This window comes from Fukomys damarensis, unplaced genomic scaffold (genome assembly GCF_012274545.1).
Source record: "Fukomys damarensis isolate Sample0158 unplaced genomic scaffold, DMR_v1.0_HiC HiC_scaffold_5, whole genome shotgun sequence".
NCBI classification, from domain to species: domain Eukaryota; kingdom Metazoa; phylum Chordata; class Mammalia; order Rodentia; family Bathyergidae; genus Fukomys; species Fukomys damarensis.
Genome location: NW_022900917.1, coordinates 15,648,585 through 15,665,362, shown reverse-complemented (window position 1 = coordinate 15,665,362; position 16,778 = coordinate 15,648,585). Strand labels below are relative to the sequence as shown.

At 35.3% G+C, this 16,778-nt stretch overlaps 1 protein-coding gene across 1 annotated transcript in view; it reads right to left on the bottom strand.

Annotated features, from left to right (window-relative positions):
* Rgs22 (regulator of G protein signaling 22) overlaps nucleotides 1–16,778 on the bottom strand; it is a gene marked incomplete at its 5' end in the record, with an annotated part of 111,222 nt that overhangs the window by 7,234 nt on the left and 87,210 nt on the right. The window contains 4 exons of the mRNA XM_010619664.2: nucleotides 1,489–1,668; nucleotides 6,306–6,467; nucleotides 9,998–10,066; nucleotides 14,083–14,241. Coding sequence (XP_010617966.1) covers nucleotides 1,489–1,668; nucleotides 6,306–6,467; nucleotides 9,998–10,066; nucleotides 14,083–14,241 — 570 coding nt within the window. The remainder of the gene's footprint in view (nucleotides 1–1,488; nucleotides 1,669–6,305; nucleotides 6,468–9,997; nucleotides 10,067–14,082; nucleotides 14,242–16,778) is intronic.

Sequence of the window (16,778 nt, the reverse complement as noted above, 5' to 3'; positions counted from 1 at the left end):
CCCTAAGATCTCTTCATTAGCAGAGTCTACAATTCTGGCACAATGTTTTCTCTGTTTCTCTCTAGCACATCTTCAATCATACGCCTGTATTTTTGCCTGTTTTAATGTATAATTTGGATTGTGAGTCCACTTTCAGTTTCTTAGAGGACTTAGAACACAGCTGGTTCACAAATGAATGTTAGGGAATAATGGCTTTTTTCCATGCTCAAGGGCAATCGTGTTCTAAATCTCTGTTTCATATCACTTAATTCATGACATGGCCTTCCCTATTACCCCCAGTATAATTTATTTTTCTTAATCATTTTTTAGGAACAACATCACTAAAAGGCTTTTCAAAATGCAAATAAATTATGTTCACCAAGTCAATGTTTTCTATTATTTATCTTAAAAAGAAGTAACTTGAGCAGGTTAACAGCCATGATTTTCCTTTCATGAGTTTGTGTACTTTATGTTGGTTGAGTAGTTAAATCTCCTCGCACTTATTTTATGAGCTATGTGAATATTCCAATCTTTAAAAATATACAAATCTTAGGGCACACATATTTTACACATTTTTGTGGTAGCAGATATTTTAAAAGGAGATGTAAATGGTGGGAAACGAAGGCAGCATTAGCCTTCATTAAAATAAAACTGCTAATCACAGAAAGTCGGTGTATTTTAAACTTTATTTGAGTATATTGTCAACAAAATAACATGCATGTTACTAGTTTCTCATATGTCGGTGGCAAATGCAAAGATTAAATGATTTTTAACTTTTTATTGTCTTATTAGTTTGTGTCTCTGATGAACAATCATACATTCATCAAGAGGAATTGGTACAGATAGGTATTGGTTCTGAATTCCTTTACTTCTCCTTCCTCTATCTTCCCCCACTCCAGACCCTTTTTCCCATCTCTACAAAGTCCATCTCCCTATTTCCTATCATCTATTTTTTTTTTTTTGCTCTTTAAATTATTTATACTTTGGATTTCTCACATAAGACAAATCATGCGATATATAACCTTCTGTGTCTGATTTACTTCATTTAGCGTTATAGTCCTAAAGTGCATCTAATTTCCTACAAATGGCTCAATCTTACCCTTTTTCTTTCTTTTTTTCTTTGAGACAGGGTCTCACTATGTGGTACAGGATTGGCCTTGAACTTGCTATGTAACCCAGGTTGACCTCAACTCACTGCAATCCTCCTGTCTCATCCTCCCAAGTACTAGGATGATAGGTGTGCATCACCAGCCCTGGCTTCTCGAGCTTATCCTTCTTTATGGCTGAGTAGTACTCCATTATGTATATATTCCACATTTTGTTTATCAGTTCATCTGTTGATGGATATAGACTGTTTCCAAGAAGATAATTTAAATTAATAGAATAAATTCTAGTACTGGGAGGATTCAAATCTTGCCAAATATAAGCAATGAAAAAACTTTAGAAGGAAATCCAGAATGCCATCAATCTATTTTAAAATACACTTAGCCACATGATCAGATATCTTACCTGTGCCTCTCTAAATATGTATGGTCCTAACTCCTTCCTGTGTTCAATAATCTTCTGGGCCTGTTCTACTGGAATGTCAATCTGTAAAGCTGGTGGAATACAGGAATTAATGAAGCAGTTGATTATAGTTGTGATCTTCTTCTGGATAACAGACTCATCACAATGGGAATGGCACAAATCCTAAACAAGAAGGAGCAAGGACAGAGTAGAATGTGATGGCTGCACTAGTAGAACACTTTATAGAATGGTGTCGCTATTCATTCCAGTTGATACATACTTTTTAACTTCAGGTTAAGAGGGCATATCAAGGATATTTTTAAAGAAATCATAGCTTTTCTTTCTCTTGGATTTGAGGAAACTAAGACTCTGACATATATATCTTACATAGACAAAGACTTGTTTTAATCCTGATCACTTGTTTCTCTAGGCCAAGGGACAACAACTTTAGTTCCTCCTTTTACTCATTTAACAACTACATATTTAGTGCCTGCTATGTGCCGGACACAGAGCTGAGCCCCCAGACACAGCCTACACCCTTGAAAGGATCAATCTCTGCTGAAAGATAAGCATAAAAACATGTTATTCAAAATAGAAATAGCTGGGCATGGTGGTGCTTGCCTGTAATTCCGGCACTCAGGAGGCTGAGGCAGGAGGATCACCAGGAGTTCGAGGCCAGCCTGGGCTATACAGTGAGTTCAAGGTCAGCCTGGGTTACATAGCAAGACCCTGACTCAAAAACAAAAAAAACAAATGAACAAAAAGTTGAAATACTTCAGAAATGTTAAAGTGGAGGAATACAGAAGGTCCTAGGAGAACACAGAGAATGGGTGGCTAATTTCGTCAGTGGAAGCTTTCCCATCCAGACTGCTCTGCGCAAAGTGACTCAGGCTCAGAAAGGCCGCCAATGAAAGTGGGTCTGCATGGCCAAGGATTTAGCTCAGTGGTACCACCTGCTTCTTAAATGCAGGGTCCTGAGTTTGAAGAAGAAGAAGAAGAAGAAGAAGAAGAAGAAGAAGAAGAAGAAGAAGAAGAAGAAGAAGAAGAAGAAGAAGAAGAAGAAGAAGAAGAAGAAGAAGAAGAAGAAGAAGAAGAAGAAGAAGAAGAAGAAGAAGAAGAAGAAGAAGAAGAAGAAGAAGAAGAAGAAGAAGAAGAAGAAGAAGAAGAAGAAGAAGAAGAAGAAGAAGAAGAAGAAGAAGAAGAAGAAGAAGAAGAAGAAGAAGAAGAAGAAGAAGAAGAAGAAGAAGAAGAAGAAGAAGAAGAAGAAGAAGAAGAAGAAGAAGAAGAAGAAGAAGAAGAAGAAGAAGAAGAAGAAGAAGAAGAAGAAGAAAAGTGGGTCTGCTGGTGGAGAACAGGTGTCTCATATCATTTTGTACCTAATGTATTTCCAGTTGTCCCATCACATTATCTTCTTTTAAGTTTTTTATTATAGATAAAGAACTTGAAAATAATGACTGTACATTAAAATGATCTATTTTTAAAGCCACAGATGTAGGTCTCTTCTTTCTTTGCTTAATAAAGGGATAGCTTAGCTAGAACTATAGCATTTTGCTATCAAAGAGATTATTTTCTAAATCAGTTGAAGCAAACAAATTTGGAAACTTCTAATTCTAGGCCAGAAATGAGCCAAAATTTATTAAGTACCCAGTGTATGCCAGTCATTGTTTTATGGGTACCTGTCTTATGGATATTACTACAGATACAAAAACTTGCATATTTGGCAAAAGTTACATGTGAAAAGCTTAATGTAAATGTTGCACTGTAACAACAGTTAGCACTTCTCAACTTAGCATCACCTCAAAACAGGCCTACTTAGGGCTGGAGATTTAGCTCAGCAGAGCTGCCGCCTGCCTCACAAGTGTAAGGTCCTGAGTTCAATCCCTGGTACCAAAAAGAAAAAAAAGCCTATTTATACCATATATGTTTGGTGTGTTGCCGGATAGGCATTACTGGTAATTACTAGTGAGGCTACCATGCCCACTCATTATTTGGTGGGTCTGATTTATATAACTATAAAATATAAGCTTTCAAAATATACACAAATTTATGAAGTTACAAAGTATTAATTTTGAGTAAAGGCATAGAATTTAGACAGAACCAGAACTGATTTTTTCCTAACTGTTCTACTCTATCTCGCCACTAGCCTAATGAGCTCTTAAAGTCTGTTCTTAAGGTCCTTGTTTAAGCATGTTTCCTTGGAGTGAGGTTTCTGTGACTTGCTTAATACAGGGGAGACATCTTACCTACTCCCATAGCATCCTGGGCTGCCTCAGTCACCCAAACCCCACTCTTGCAATTGCCTTGTCTGCCAGTAATCTGCCCATCCTCCTGACACATGTAAGCTCTATAAGGGACAACTATTTTGATGACTGCTATATCCTCGAGTTTTAGCCTGGTCCTTGGTAAATATTTGTTGGATGACTATATTTCTCCTAATCTTTGCACACAACATAACGCATAATTTTTATTAAACCGTACTGTTTTCTAGCAGCTAGAGTAAACATCTTTTTCCATCATTGATTATTCCCGCTTACAGCATGATTTTGATTGGCTGCAGAGTATTTTGTTTTGGATCTGTATCATGATTTGGTAACAAATGTCACTTTGTTGTATATCTGGTCCTTTCCAACTTTCATGGCCCAGAACAATGTTTGATTGGGGTTACTCCATGCAGTTCTTTGTGTATTACCACAATCCTTACTGGGAGGCAGCAGAGTTGTATGGTTAAGGACATGAACTTCAGCAATAGAATGACTGGGTTCAAATTCTATCTCTAACACTTAATCACCTGTATGATGTTGGGATTTTCTTAACTTTTCTATGCATTAGCTATCTTATCTGTTAAATAATACCTTGGACCTCAAAGGATTCTGTAAGAATAACATCCTTGAGCTCAGCGTTCTTGTGAAATATAAACTCATTATTATATGAAAAGCACTAGGACAGTATCTAGCAGGCAGTAAACAGCAAGAGTAAGGCATGTGAGGCTGGTTCCCAAGGCTCTGCCAGGAGGAATGCCTTCCCACTGGTGAGTTTCCTCAAGTCCAGTGCAAATAGCACCACTTCTGCTGAGGCTGCCCTGACCTTCCACCCCTCCAACCCCAGCATCATCTCCTCTGTGCTAAATGATACCTTATCAGAACATGGATCAGGATCAATGTAATTTCCAAATATTTGTTTTCATGGATATCTTCCTCCCTGAGGAAGGACCATGTGCGGTATTCACCTTATCATTCTTACAATCTAGCATGATGGCTGGCACATTTGATACTTATTAAATGCTTCTCAGATCTTACTCCCATCACATAGTTTTTAATTTTATAGCATATCTTTAAACAACTGCCCACTATTGTAAGCAATGCATGCTATACCACAGAAAAGATATTAAAATAGAGATGACTGGAAGCTACAAACTAAAGGCCGTCTCTGTGATTCTTCTATGGGTTTTCTCAAGTACTGTTGTTAAGGTTTATTCCAATACCCCTTATTCTAGCAGGGTTGGGCTTCATCATGTTCTTCTTAAAGATAATTCTGCCCACCCAGATAGAAAAATCACCTATTGAGGAAACAGACTCTACTTCCTTTATAATTCTCAAAAAACTCTGAAAAATATTTCTTGTGTGAAAATTCTCACAATTTTTTTTCTGTTACAGCCTGAGTTACAGTTTCATGGAATGTTGCAGAAGGCTTGGGTTTACTGAGCAATCACTACTTGTATATCGAGTAACTGCAGTAGTGTGGCACAAGATGTACTTAAAACTACAGGCCAACTGAATGCATTATACTCTTGAAGTCTAGTGTTACTTTTATTTCTCACTTTTAAAAATAAAATAGGCTGGGGCTCAGTGGTTCTGCCACCTGCCTTGCAAGCACAAGGTCCAGAGTTCAATCCCTGGTACCAAAAAAATTAAAAATAAATAAATAAATAAAATAGTCTGCATGCAGGGAAATAAGCCTGTACCTCTGAGAGCATTTAAGCTGATACTAGATATTTTAGGTACCTTGAAGATTTTGTTTTTGTTCTATTACAGGGACTCACTATATAGTTCAGGTTGGCCTCACTCATTCACTATGTAGCACACATCTAGCCTTGAACTCACAATGATCCTCCTGCCTCCGCCTCCCAAGTACTGGGGTTACAGGCAAGCACCACCACGATGAGGTACTTGAAGACATTTCTTTACTGAAATCTCGACAATGTAACAAGGAAAGTCCCTTCTTCTAAAGGCAAAGATTCTATATGAATCTATTAAACACAAACCTGGAAAAAAATTCCTTTGCACATAACCCCTTGTGCTTTTATTTAAATTTGGCTATTTTTCTCATAAAAAGCCTTTCTCATCCGTTTTGATTTATCTATAAATATCTTTAATTACTATTGCTAAAATACAGCTGTGAGGAATATTTATAAAGAGAGGTCTTAGTTAAAGGGATTAAATACAGGCAACTTCAAGAAAAAAAGGTGTATAGTACATTTACATGGTACATATAAGGCACATATATACATGTATAGTACATTTATTCTACATGAGATACAGATATGCAGTTAAAACTTCAAGAAAGACTGTACTCATTAGGTCATAATGCACATAAATGCCTTAAAAAAAAGCCAATACTATCATTTAGGGCTCACCCTTACTCTTCACTGTATATTATAAATCTATCTAGACAATGAACAATAAGCATCTCAAAATTTAATTATGGGCATGAGGCTAGCAAAACGGATATCTCATACAAATCTTGTCCATAAAATTATAGTTAAGAATCTTATATAGTAACGCATTTCCTCCTCAAAATTTTTCCCAGCTCCAATACAGTACCTTATATTTTTGTACTTCTTGCCAAAAGAGTACCCCGTTTCCTAATAAATCTCCTTTTAGAGTCACAAAATGTTGAAACTGCTTTGCAGTCACTGGATTCAATAATGCTTTACGAAGAGCAATAATTTCACAAGATGAAGATATCCACTTACTCTCCACAGGCTGTCCAAAACAGAGAATACACAAAATCAGCTGTGGTTTAAAATATAAAAATAAAGTCACTAATTACGCTAAAATTACCAACTTCTATTTCCTTTAATTTTGACTGTTGAAATTTGCGGCATGAGTACAAAAGCATTTGGCAACTTTTTGCTCTCTGTTGCTCTCCTTTTTTATCTTCCTTTATTTTATGGCATCAGTTTTAAAAGAAGTACAGAAAAAGAAAGAACTGACTGGATGATTTAGAATGCATGACTACATTGTTTATGAATGTTAACAGTCATTGCAGTTTTGTGACCATGGTGAAAAAGTACTTTTTAGTGCATAATATGAGTTCTGTGCTGAAGTAGAACAAAGTAATCATAATGTTATGATTATCATTACATTACTATTTATTATTACATAATTCTCTTGTGTTTTAAAAAAGTAAAAGCAGTTGAATAATTGAGACAGTTTTTCATTTTTTAGGAAAAAAAATCAACTAATTCTAATTTAAATAGAAAATTTACTGTAGAGCTTTGTCAAAATCCTATCCTGAAGAGATCTGTTTTGAGATAAGACATTTTTATAGTATTTAATAATAAATTATGATTGATAATGATAATAAATAATCATTTAAATAAAATTCCTCTGATCAATTATTTACATAACATAAAATCTAGAGTACCCATGGTGTTTTAGTAATGCTTTAGGGTATTTTTATCTACACTTACCTTATATATTCATAATTTTGAAATGTTTCACTTTTACTTTTACTCATTTAAAATCACGTCCAATCCCTTTTATTGATTCAAAAAACGTAAGTAAATTTTATTGAATTTACTGAATAATTTTAATTTTATTGAAGTTATCCAAACTTATTTCAGTGCACAAGCATACAAAGAAGGATCCTTCCAAAGGCAACATTTTAGATGGACTTACAAATTATATTAATGATTAAATTACATGAAAAATATCCATTACTGACAATGCGTAAAATAAATTCCTTGAAACAAATCACATGTGACCATCGATGCACATGTTTAAGAGTTATGTAAAAAGTGCTACGGAACACAAAGGAAAGAGTAACTAATTCTGCCCAGAAAGGCGAGCCTCTTACAGGAGGCCCTGAGGACCCTGTCTGAGCTGGCGCTGAGAAGGGAAGGTAACTCTTGGTTGTCTGGATGAGTGTGGTGCCATTACTCAGATAAAGTGCACAGATGTGTATCACCATTTCAGTGAAGCACATGCCGTGTTCTCCAGACAAAAACTTAAGACCCTCAGCATCTGGTCCTTATTAAAATTATAGCCCTATAAATAGGAACAACTATGGATTAGACTGGGATGTTTATTTAAAAACCACTCAACAAATAATGTTTTAAGACCTGCTTCTTAAGACACTAAAACTTAGTAGTTTAACTAAAACCTGTAATTTAACTAAATAGAAAATAATATAATATATAATGTGCAATAATATAAAATATAAGCTCATTCTACTAGTATTTTAACAAAAAGACAACAAAAATCAAATGTTAAATAAAAGATTATTTCAGGAGAAAAATACAGAAAAGAGCATTCTAACAGATACATGTACTCCTCTAACATTCAAATTAACTTTTAGCTTTGTTTTGTTGTTTTGAGATAAGATCTTGCTATGTAGTCCAGGTTGGCCTCAAACTCACAGTGATCCTCCTGCCTCATCCTCCTAGTTCAGAGATTACAGGTGTGTGCCGTGACAACCAACTCAAATAAACTTTATCTTTGTCAGTTTTCAGTGAGTCGCCTATGTCTAGTTTGACATCCTACCATGACTTGAAGGAGAATAAATACACATCAGCTTATAGGCTCAAGAAGAAGACTGTTCATCATGCTTGATAAGAAGCAAGGTAGGTGATCACTGTACTATTGAGGTAAGGGTGTCTTATTATAGTGACTTTAATAACTACCAAAATGATAGTTATTGTAATTTTTTAAAGCTAAACTGTAATTCCAAATAAGTGTAAGATGACTTAACTTGTTTATTCTGCCTTGTACTACTCATTGTTTACTTTTTTGTGGTACTGGAGATCAAACTTAGGATCTCATTCAGAAAATATGCTATACCTATGTTTATATCTATCTATATCTATATCTGTATCTTTTTTGCAGTACTGGGGACTGAACTCGGGACTTTGCAAGGCAGGCACGGCATCACTGAGCTACAACTCTGGCCTCTGTATCTATATTTGCAGTATAAAATGATTATATTCAGTGTAGGGAAGTGGTATATGTACATTTCAATTCTTTTCTCCTTCCCATTCACTCCCTTTTATTTTTTTCCAGCATCAGATTCATTTATTTATTTTATGAGAACTTATAAAGTTAATTATTATACATACAGATTGAAAACTATACTAATAGGTCAAAGAACATCTAAAATATATAAGACAATTGAACTAAGTCAAGGTAATTTTAGACACATTGTCCACATGGGCTTACAGTATCTTTTTTTCTTTCTCTTTTTTCTAATAAGAGAAACTATGCAATATTTAAGCTTGTGTGTCTACATTACTTCACTTAACATTATGGTCTCAAGGTGTATTCATTTTCCTACCCATGATGCTGATTTATCCTTTTTAATGGCAAAGTAGTACTCTACTATGTACAAATACATTAAAAAACCCCATTCATCTATTGATAGATAGTTGGCTGATTTAGTTCTTATGAACTGTGCTGCTATATACATGGGCATGCATATATTGCTTTGGTATGATGTCTTCAACTTTTTCTGACAAAATACCTGGAAGGGGAATACCTGGGTCAAACAATTTCTACTTTTGGTTTTTTTGAGGAATATCCATACTGATTTCTGTAGTGGTTGTATCAGTTTACAGTCTTCTCATCAATGGAGAAGAGTTCCTTTCTCACTACAGCCTTGCCAGTATTTATTATTGGTTGATTTCTTGAGAGTAGCTATTCTTTCTGGAAATAGAATCTTAGTGTTGTTTTAATTTGCATTTCTCAAATGGTCAATGATGTTGAACATGTTTTCTTGAATTTATAGCCTTTTGTATTTCTTCTGTAAGATGTGTCTATTCATTTCAGATGCCCATTTTTAATTGGGTCTTTTAATTTGGGGGGGTCTAATTTTTTGAATTATTTATATAGTTTAGGTATTAGTTTTTTGTCTGAGTTTCTGCACAACAAAAGAAAAACACTAACAGAGTGAAGAGACACCCCCACAGAATGGGAAAAATATGGAATATATTTAAAGGTCAATCACATACTCTTTTTTTCTTGCTACAAGGGATCGAACTCACGCCCTTGTGTTTGTGAAGCAGGCACCAGAACCACTGAGCTAAATCCCTAGCCCCCAATCACATACTTCTGTGGTTGAACAGGTCAAGAAATTCTTTGAGTTAGAAGTCACACTTTCCCCATCTGCAAATCAGCACAGTACCAGTCAGCTGGCTTAGCTGGTAGGAGCTATAGCGATGGTCACGGCGAGAAAAGGAAGGGAAAGTAATACTTGACAGAGTGGAACTTACAAGTGGAAGAATGTAACAGTTACTTGCCTTCCACACTCCGATTTTCCCTTCATGCTTCTGCAGTAAAAAGTCACCTGCTATGTCTTTCATCTGTACCTAAAAGCAAAACCAATCATTTTATCCTATTATTTATACAGTGCAAAGTTTTGAAATCATTTACTAATGTAATAGCTCAGAAACTGAGGTAAAAGTGAGGCTGGGTAAGAGAGAGGCACTGGTCAGGAAGCAGAAGACAAGACTGAGAAGTGGGAGCCCTGCAGTAATGGTTCTGGAGGTCACACATTCTTGGAACACAACTTCCTCATCTACCAATGCAGACATCTCATCATATTGGCCTGAATGTGAATGACATCTTCCCTTGGACTCACGGGGAACTGACTGAAGCTAGAGACATAATTATGGGTTCTCAGATTTTTGTGCTATTTTCTAGCCATATACTTTTCTGCAACTATTTTTTTTTTCTGGTACCAGGGATCAAACTCAGGACCTTACACTTGCAAGTGCTGGTGCCACTGAAATCCCAGGCTCATGCAGCTAATTTTAGAAGTGTCCAAAGCTTATTGTTAACACATGGGAAAATACAGTAGATAGTCTATCCTTCATAACTCTGGGCTCAACCAAACTTGAATGGAAAATATTTGGGGAGAAAAACCTGTGTTTGTACTGAACAAGTACAGACTTTTATCTTCATTCCCTAAACAACAAAGTATAACAACAATTTATGTAGCATTTGCATTGCATTAGTATTTTAGAAACAATCCAGAGATGATTTTAAAGTATGTGGGAGGACATGTGTAAAGTACCTGGGAGGATATGTTCATATGCAAACGACATCATTTTAAATGAAGGACTTGAACATCTTCAGAGTCTTGATGCATCTGCCCTCCACGGATGCTTGGAACTACTTCTTGGAACTGCCTATAGATAATATTTTCCCTTTCTGGGGAACTGTTCATGCCAAAAATATGCTATCTGTCTCTATCTCCCTGCCCATAGCAGATTGATCCAGGAGATGATCTAGAGAGTCAAGGACTAGTACCATTGGAGCTGAGTCAATTTTTTCCCTTTTCTTGCAGTCCAGGGGTTCAAACCCAGTCTTTGCATATCCTAAGCAAGCCCTCAACCACTGAGCTACATTCCCAGAACTGAGCCATTGGATAGCCACAGCCCAGAGGAAAAAAATCTGAGTTTTTGCTGGATTTCCAGGTCTGTTCTGGCCTACATCTTTTCTAACGATTGGGTGTCAACTCTTCCCCTAAATGCATGAGATTTTAGAATAAATTCTCACCCTCTCCTTTTTTCCTTTGACTTAAGGTTGTTGCCAGAATCAGTTTATTTTGCTGACCACCCAAAGAATGCTAAATTAGGAAATGACAAGTTACAAAAAAAAAAATTACTGTGGTAAATATAATGAGAAAATGTGGTAAATAATATTAGTAAGCCAAATTTCCTTTATTTAGCTTTGGATAGAGAACTGGAGTTTCCCTGAAGAAAGAGAATGAAGAGATTTGATTTTTTCCAAAGCTTATTTCTGGGAACTTTTTGCCTAAAATGAGTCGGGCTCTTCTCTATACTAGAAATTATGTGTTCCCAGCTATTGCTCAGCTCAAAAGACTAAAAATATTTCCAGATATGTTGCCCTCAGAGTGTCTCATAAATTCAGTACAATGTAGAGGGAAATTTTTTTCAAGTTCTTCCCAAGCAGTATTAATAGCGTAGAACATCATTGCATTTTTTTACACTTTTATTATTTTGTAAAGATTGGGCTTGCCTAAGGCAAGAGACTAAAAGGAGAAGGTGAAAAAGTAAAAAGAGTCAACAAAAGGCCAATAACATGTCAATAATAAGTCAGTACATATCAGTTATAACCAGCAATGTCAATGGCCTCAACTCACCAATCAAGAGAAATAGACTGGCAAAATGGAATAAGAAGCAAAATCCAACAGTATGTTGTATACACGAAACACACCGAGTGCAAAACGAAGCCCATAGACTGAAAGTGAATAGGATAGAAAACAATTCTCCATGTGACAGGAGCCCAGAAAAAAACAGGGATAGCAATCTTATTTGCAGACAAAGCAAATTTCAAACCAAAACTGATTCTAGTATTATTGATGGAGGACGGTACTGTATCATACCTCTGTGAATGTAAAATATCTTGTACCTGCTTTATGATACATAGTAGGGACTGTGCTTTATCAGAGCTACATTTAATGATATTACTCTAGAATGTTCTCTTTCCAGATGATGATTAAGATGCTAATAAAAAAAATGGTGCCAGTTACCACAACAGCAACAGAACTTTGCTGTTTTCTGGATATTATTCTTTTCTTTGTTTTTTGTTTGTTTTGTTTTTTTTAATGGAATGTGCTGGATGTCTATATTTTTGTTCAGATGACTGCAAAACCTGGAAAAGCTGTTGCTGCTATCGATGCATAACATATTGCTATTATTAGTCTTTTTATATAAATATAAATATATAAATAGATAGATAGATAGATATAAACTGAATTTTGGGAAACTTTAACAGTGCTGTCAACTTTGGAAAAAGTTATCCCAATTTACTGTGTTGAGTTGGCTTTGTACAGCAATGGACAGCCATATTGGTGTATAAATATTAATTTTAAAATTTTTTTTTCCATGTGTACAGGGGTAATGCATTGCACTAAATATGTAAGGTCATATCTACTTGGGTTTGATTACAGAAACTAATAAAGTATTCTCTAAATAATGAAAAAAAGAATAAGATAAGACTATAAGAGCAAGAAGCAATTTAAATATGTTCGGGGACCATTTTCATCTCCAGAATTAAGGATTATTTTAATGTTACATCATTGCCTTTTCTCTTTTACTTTCCTTTTTAATTTTATTTTAGGATTCCCTATTTTTAATGTTCATACAGAGATTTCTTTAATTGAAATACCGAATAGTTTCTCTGGTGTGAAAAACTATAATAGTACACAGGATCCTAATGAGATAATTAATAATGTGAAATAGGAAGTAAAGGGCTAAAGGTGTAGGGTAAGTGGGAAGGGTGGGGGAAAGGTAATAAGAGAGAGGAAAAAATATGAGAAACTGAAAAAATGGAAATAAAGTGTTTGTAAATGGGGAGGGGAGGAAGGGGGTGAAGGGAGGGCAAGGACAAGGGGAAAAAATGAGAATCAAGACCTATCATGTAAAGGTACAGGATCCCAATGATGAATGTAACTGTATTGTATACCTAGATTGTACCAATAAACTCAATAAAAAGAAAAAAAACATTAGGCTTGCCTGTTTTTTGGTATGATAATGATATTTTAAATGATTGAAATAATACTTGCTTCATTTAAAATTAAAACAAAACAAGTCAAAAGCAAGAACCCACTTTACAAAGTAAAAAATAAAAATCCTTCCCAATCCCAATTTCCAGGAAGCAGAACCTTTCAGTTTTTTTCCCAAGCACAAATAAAATGATAGCTGGAAGGATCAATAGATATAGGTGAATAGATATAGGTGGCTATGCATACACAGGCACACGTGGACCAAGAGAAGTAGATATAATGGGATTCTCTTCCATACACTATTCTGCATTCTGCTTTCTTCACTCAGTAAATAACATCTTTCATATCAATACATGTGGAAATCTCATTTAATATAATCTCATGTTATATGGAAATGTGTAGTTTTCCATAGTGGAATTGTTGTAACTCACTTAACAATTCCCCCATAGGACATTACAATGAATATCCTCATATATCCTTGCCCATTTGTGTAAGGACTTAATAATATTAAAAATAACAACTATGTTGATAGATAACATGTGTTTGCTGTGTGCGAGGCACCATTCTGAGAAACTAAACACACACTAATTTCATTTCATTTTCACAATGATCTTATGAAGCAATTTCTATTATTAGTTCCATTTTTCAATTGAGAACATTAAACGTACGAGACTTAAAAGTGGTACAATTAATACTGCTGACATCAAAATTTGGGAAGTCTGACTCAACTTTTAACTACTACCTACAGAGGTACAATGACTGGGTCAACAGTCACAGGAGGCTGCTGGTACATAGTTGAAGTCTCAGTAAGTACTGCCAATTGCCATCCCGAAACTACTCTGATTTATATACCTTTATCTTTTGTCGGGCTGCAAACTGTTCACTTGCAAGAAACAATGGCAACCACACGTTTTCCAGCCTATTTAAGACGTGCTTCTGAATTTCAATTAAAACAGGTGTGTCAAGCTGCTCGTGGAGAATCTTTCCCCAGCCACCACTTAACTCCATTACCTAAGAAAATAAAAATAAAACAGAAACTAAAAATGTTTGCTTTGCGAAAGAAACACTAATGGTCATCCATTCATTCCTGAAAGTGCCACAATTTTCACTTTTTGCAATCTGGCCATACTGTATATAAAAATGACAAAAAAACAAAAAAACAAAACAAACAAACAAACTTTCCTAACATCAAAAAAGAATTGTTTACATGGTGGTTCATTTTAGATGTATAATTTTTTTCTTTCTATGAAATATTTAAAAGACAACACAAATACAGAAGTGGGATTTTCCCCCCTGGTGCTGGGGAGTAAACCCAGGGCCTCAGCACATGAGGCAAGCACCCTAGCACTGAGTTACAGCCCCAGCCCCAGAGGTGAGAATGTGTCATCCAATGTGACCAGAAGCAAAGGCACTCTTTTCTTTCACTGAATCATCACCTTTAACTATAAAATGTGGGTATTAATCTATTAGTTTTCCAAGTTCTCATCTAGGCCTAATATTCTATGAATCTGTAATTCTAGTCAAGTTGACCCATTTAAGAAAGCATTATTTTTTATGGATGAGGAAAATGAAGTAAATTAATTAGTTAAGCAATGACCTTGACACAGATATCAAAAATATGTATATCACTAACAATGCCAGATTGGGAATGGCAGGATGACAACAGTGACAGTGCTGCAGGACTACTCCTGATAATTCCTAAAAAGGAAACAGAGACAAGGAAGTAGATAAAAGTTGTATTTTTAAAATAATAGTTAGGGGGCCGGGGATTTAACTCAGTGGTTCGGTGGCCTGCCTTGAAAGCACAAGGACCTGAGTTCAATCCCTGGTACCAAAAAAAAAAAAAAAAAAAAAAAAAGAAAATAATAGTTAGATTTTTACAGGTGGAATCATTTAAAAACACAATTTCTCTGTGGCCCAAACCTTCCTTCTGTAAAATTATTGGCCTCGATAAGCTTGTGGTAGCTACTTCCTGCTATAAATTATTGTTTTCTAACTGTTTCTGTGGATATATTGCTCAAAATTTCTGGGTTTCTTACTAGAACAGCTACCCTCTTTATTTAGTTCTCCTTTAGATTAATATTAATAAGATGCTCCTATTAATAATGTTTCATGTAAAAACAAAAGAGAAACTCCTTTTTAGTCCTCTTTTAATAGTATTTATCAAATAATAATCCAAAAGTAATATTGCTTTGCATGAACTACTATCCTGCAAATCAAAGTTTAAACTGGCTACACAACTAAAATGAGGACCAATGTCCTTAAGAACTTGATGTGACATGGACATGCTCAAGTATAAAATAAGTACATAAAGGAGGAGTGATGGAGACGAAGAAGGCTTTATGTGAAGTACAACCATTTGCTATGACAGCAATGGTGACTTTTAAACCCTCAGTGTGTTGTGCGAACCACAGAGGGTTCACACAGTAGCATCAGATACCATGAAACCTCACGCAATGAAGCACAAGCCAAATACAGAACAAATGCTTTCCATGTGTTTATTCATACTTATGCTTATTGAGATACCCAACCACTTTTGCTAATGTGTCCCAGATTTGTATCTTGGGGAACTAAAAGCAAAGCATTTTTGTCAAAGTTGCTTAATTTTACCACTTCCCCCCCTTGCTCCCACGAGTTCTTGTTTTTCCACTCCCACCAAAGATGTAGCTTATTAATTTGGTTTGCTCCACTCATGAATGTCTCTGAAGTTTTTTAAATTTTCTGAATTTAACACTAATATGAAATTTATTTTATAAATGTATACCAAGATTATATATCCTTTAAGCTCCTAAAATAAAAAGAAGCCATTTGCTCTTTATGTAGTAGTGTAGAGCTAAAAAACTTCAAAATAAATAAATTATACTGCTTAACTTTTTGTATTTCAAAACCATAAAAATTGAGACATACTTCATGAAATAAACTCATAGCTGAATCATGCTGTGATTTTTTTGCTGTCAATCTAATGACACTATTATTATTAACAAGCTGTGTTTAAGGCTTTGATACAACGAAAAGGTCAAACCTATGTTCCTGATCAATGAAAATAAATTGTGGGGATGATAAAATTGTAAACAGAATGATGGATTATGTATGGAATAATAACAGCTAAGAGCAGAGAAAGAGAGAGAGAGCTTAGGCTTAGTGGCTGATAATAACTGCTTTCCTACTTGTTCAAAGGTGCAGGGACCTTGTCCTGCCTGTTCATTACTTTGTTCTGAGTGTCTGGAACAATGTCAGCATATCAGAGGCACTCATATTTGAAGAATGAATAAATAACTCAAGTATAGTAGGTTCAAAGCTATGATTTTCTAAGCATTATCCACAACACAGACCTAGATGAATAAAAGTTATGTTAAAGTAACTTTTCTGGTTTGTTTTTTGTTTTTGATACAGGCTATTATTATGCAGTTCAGGCTGGCCTTGAACTCACTATGTAACCCTATAGCCCAGGCTGGCCTCAAACTTGCTGTAATCCTCCTGCCTCAGCTTCTCAACTGTTGTGATTACACTTGCCTGGCTAAAGGTGTAATAGTTGAAAAATTTTAAAA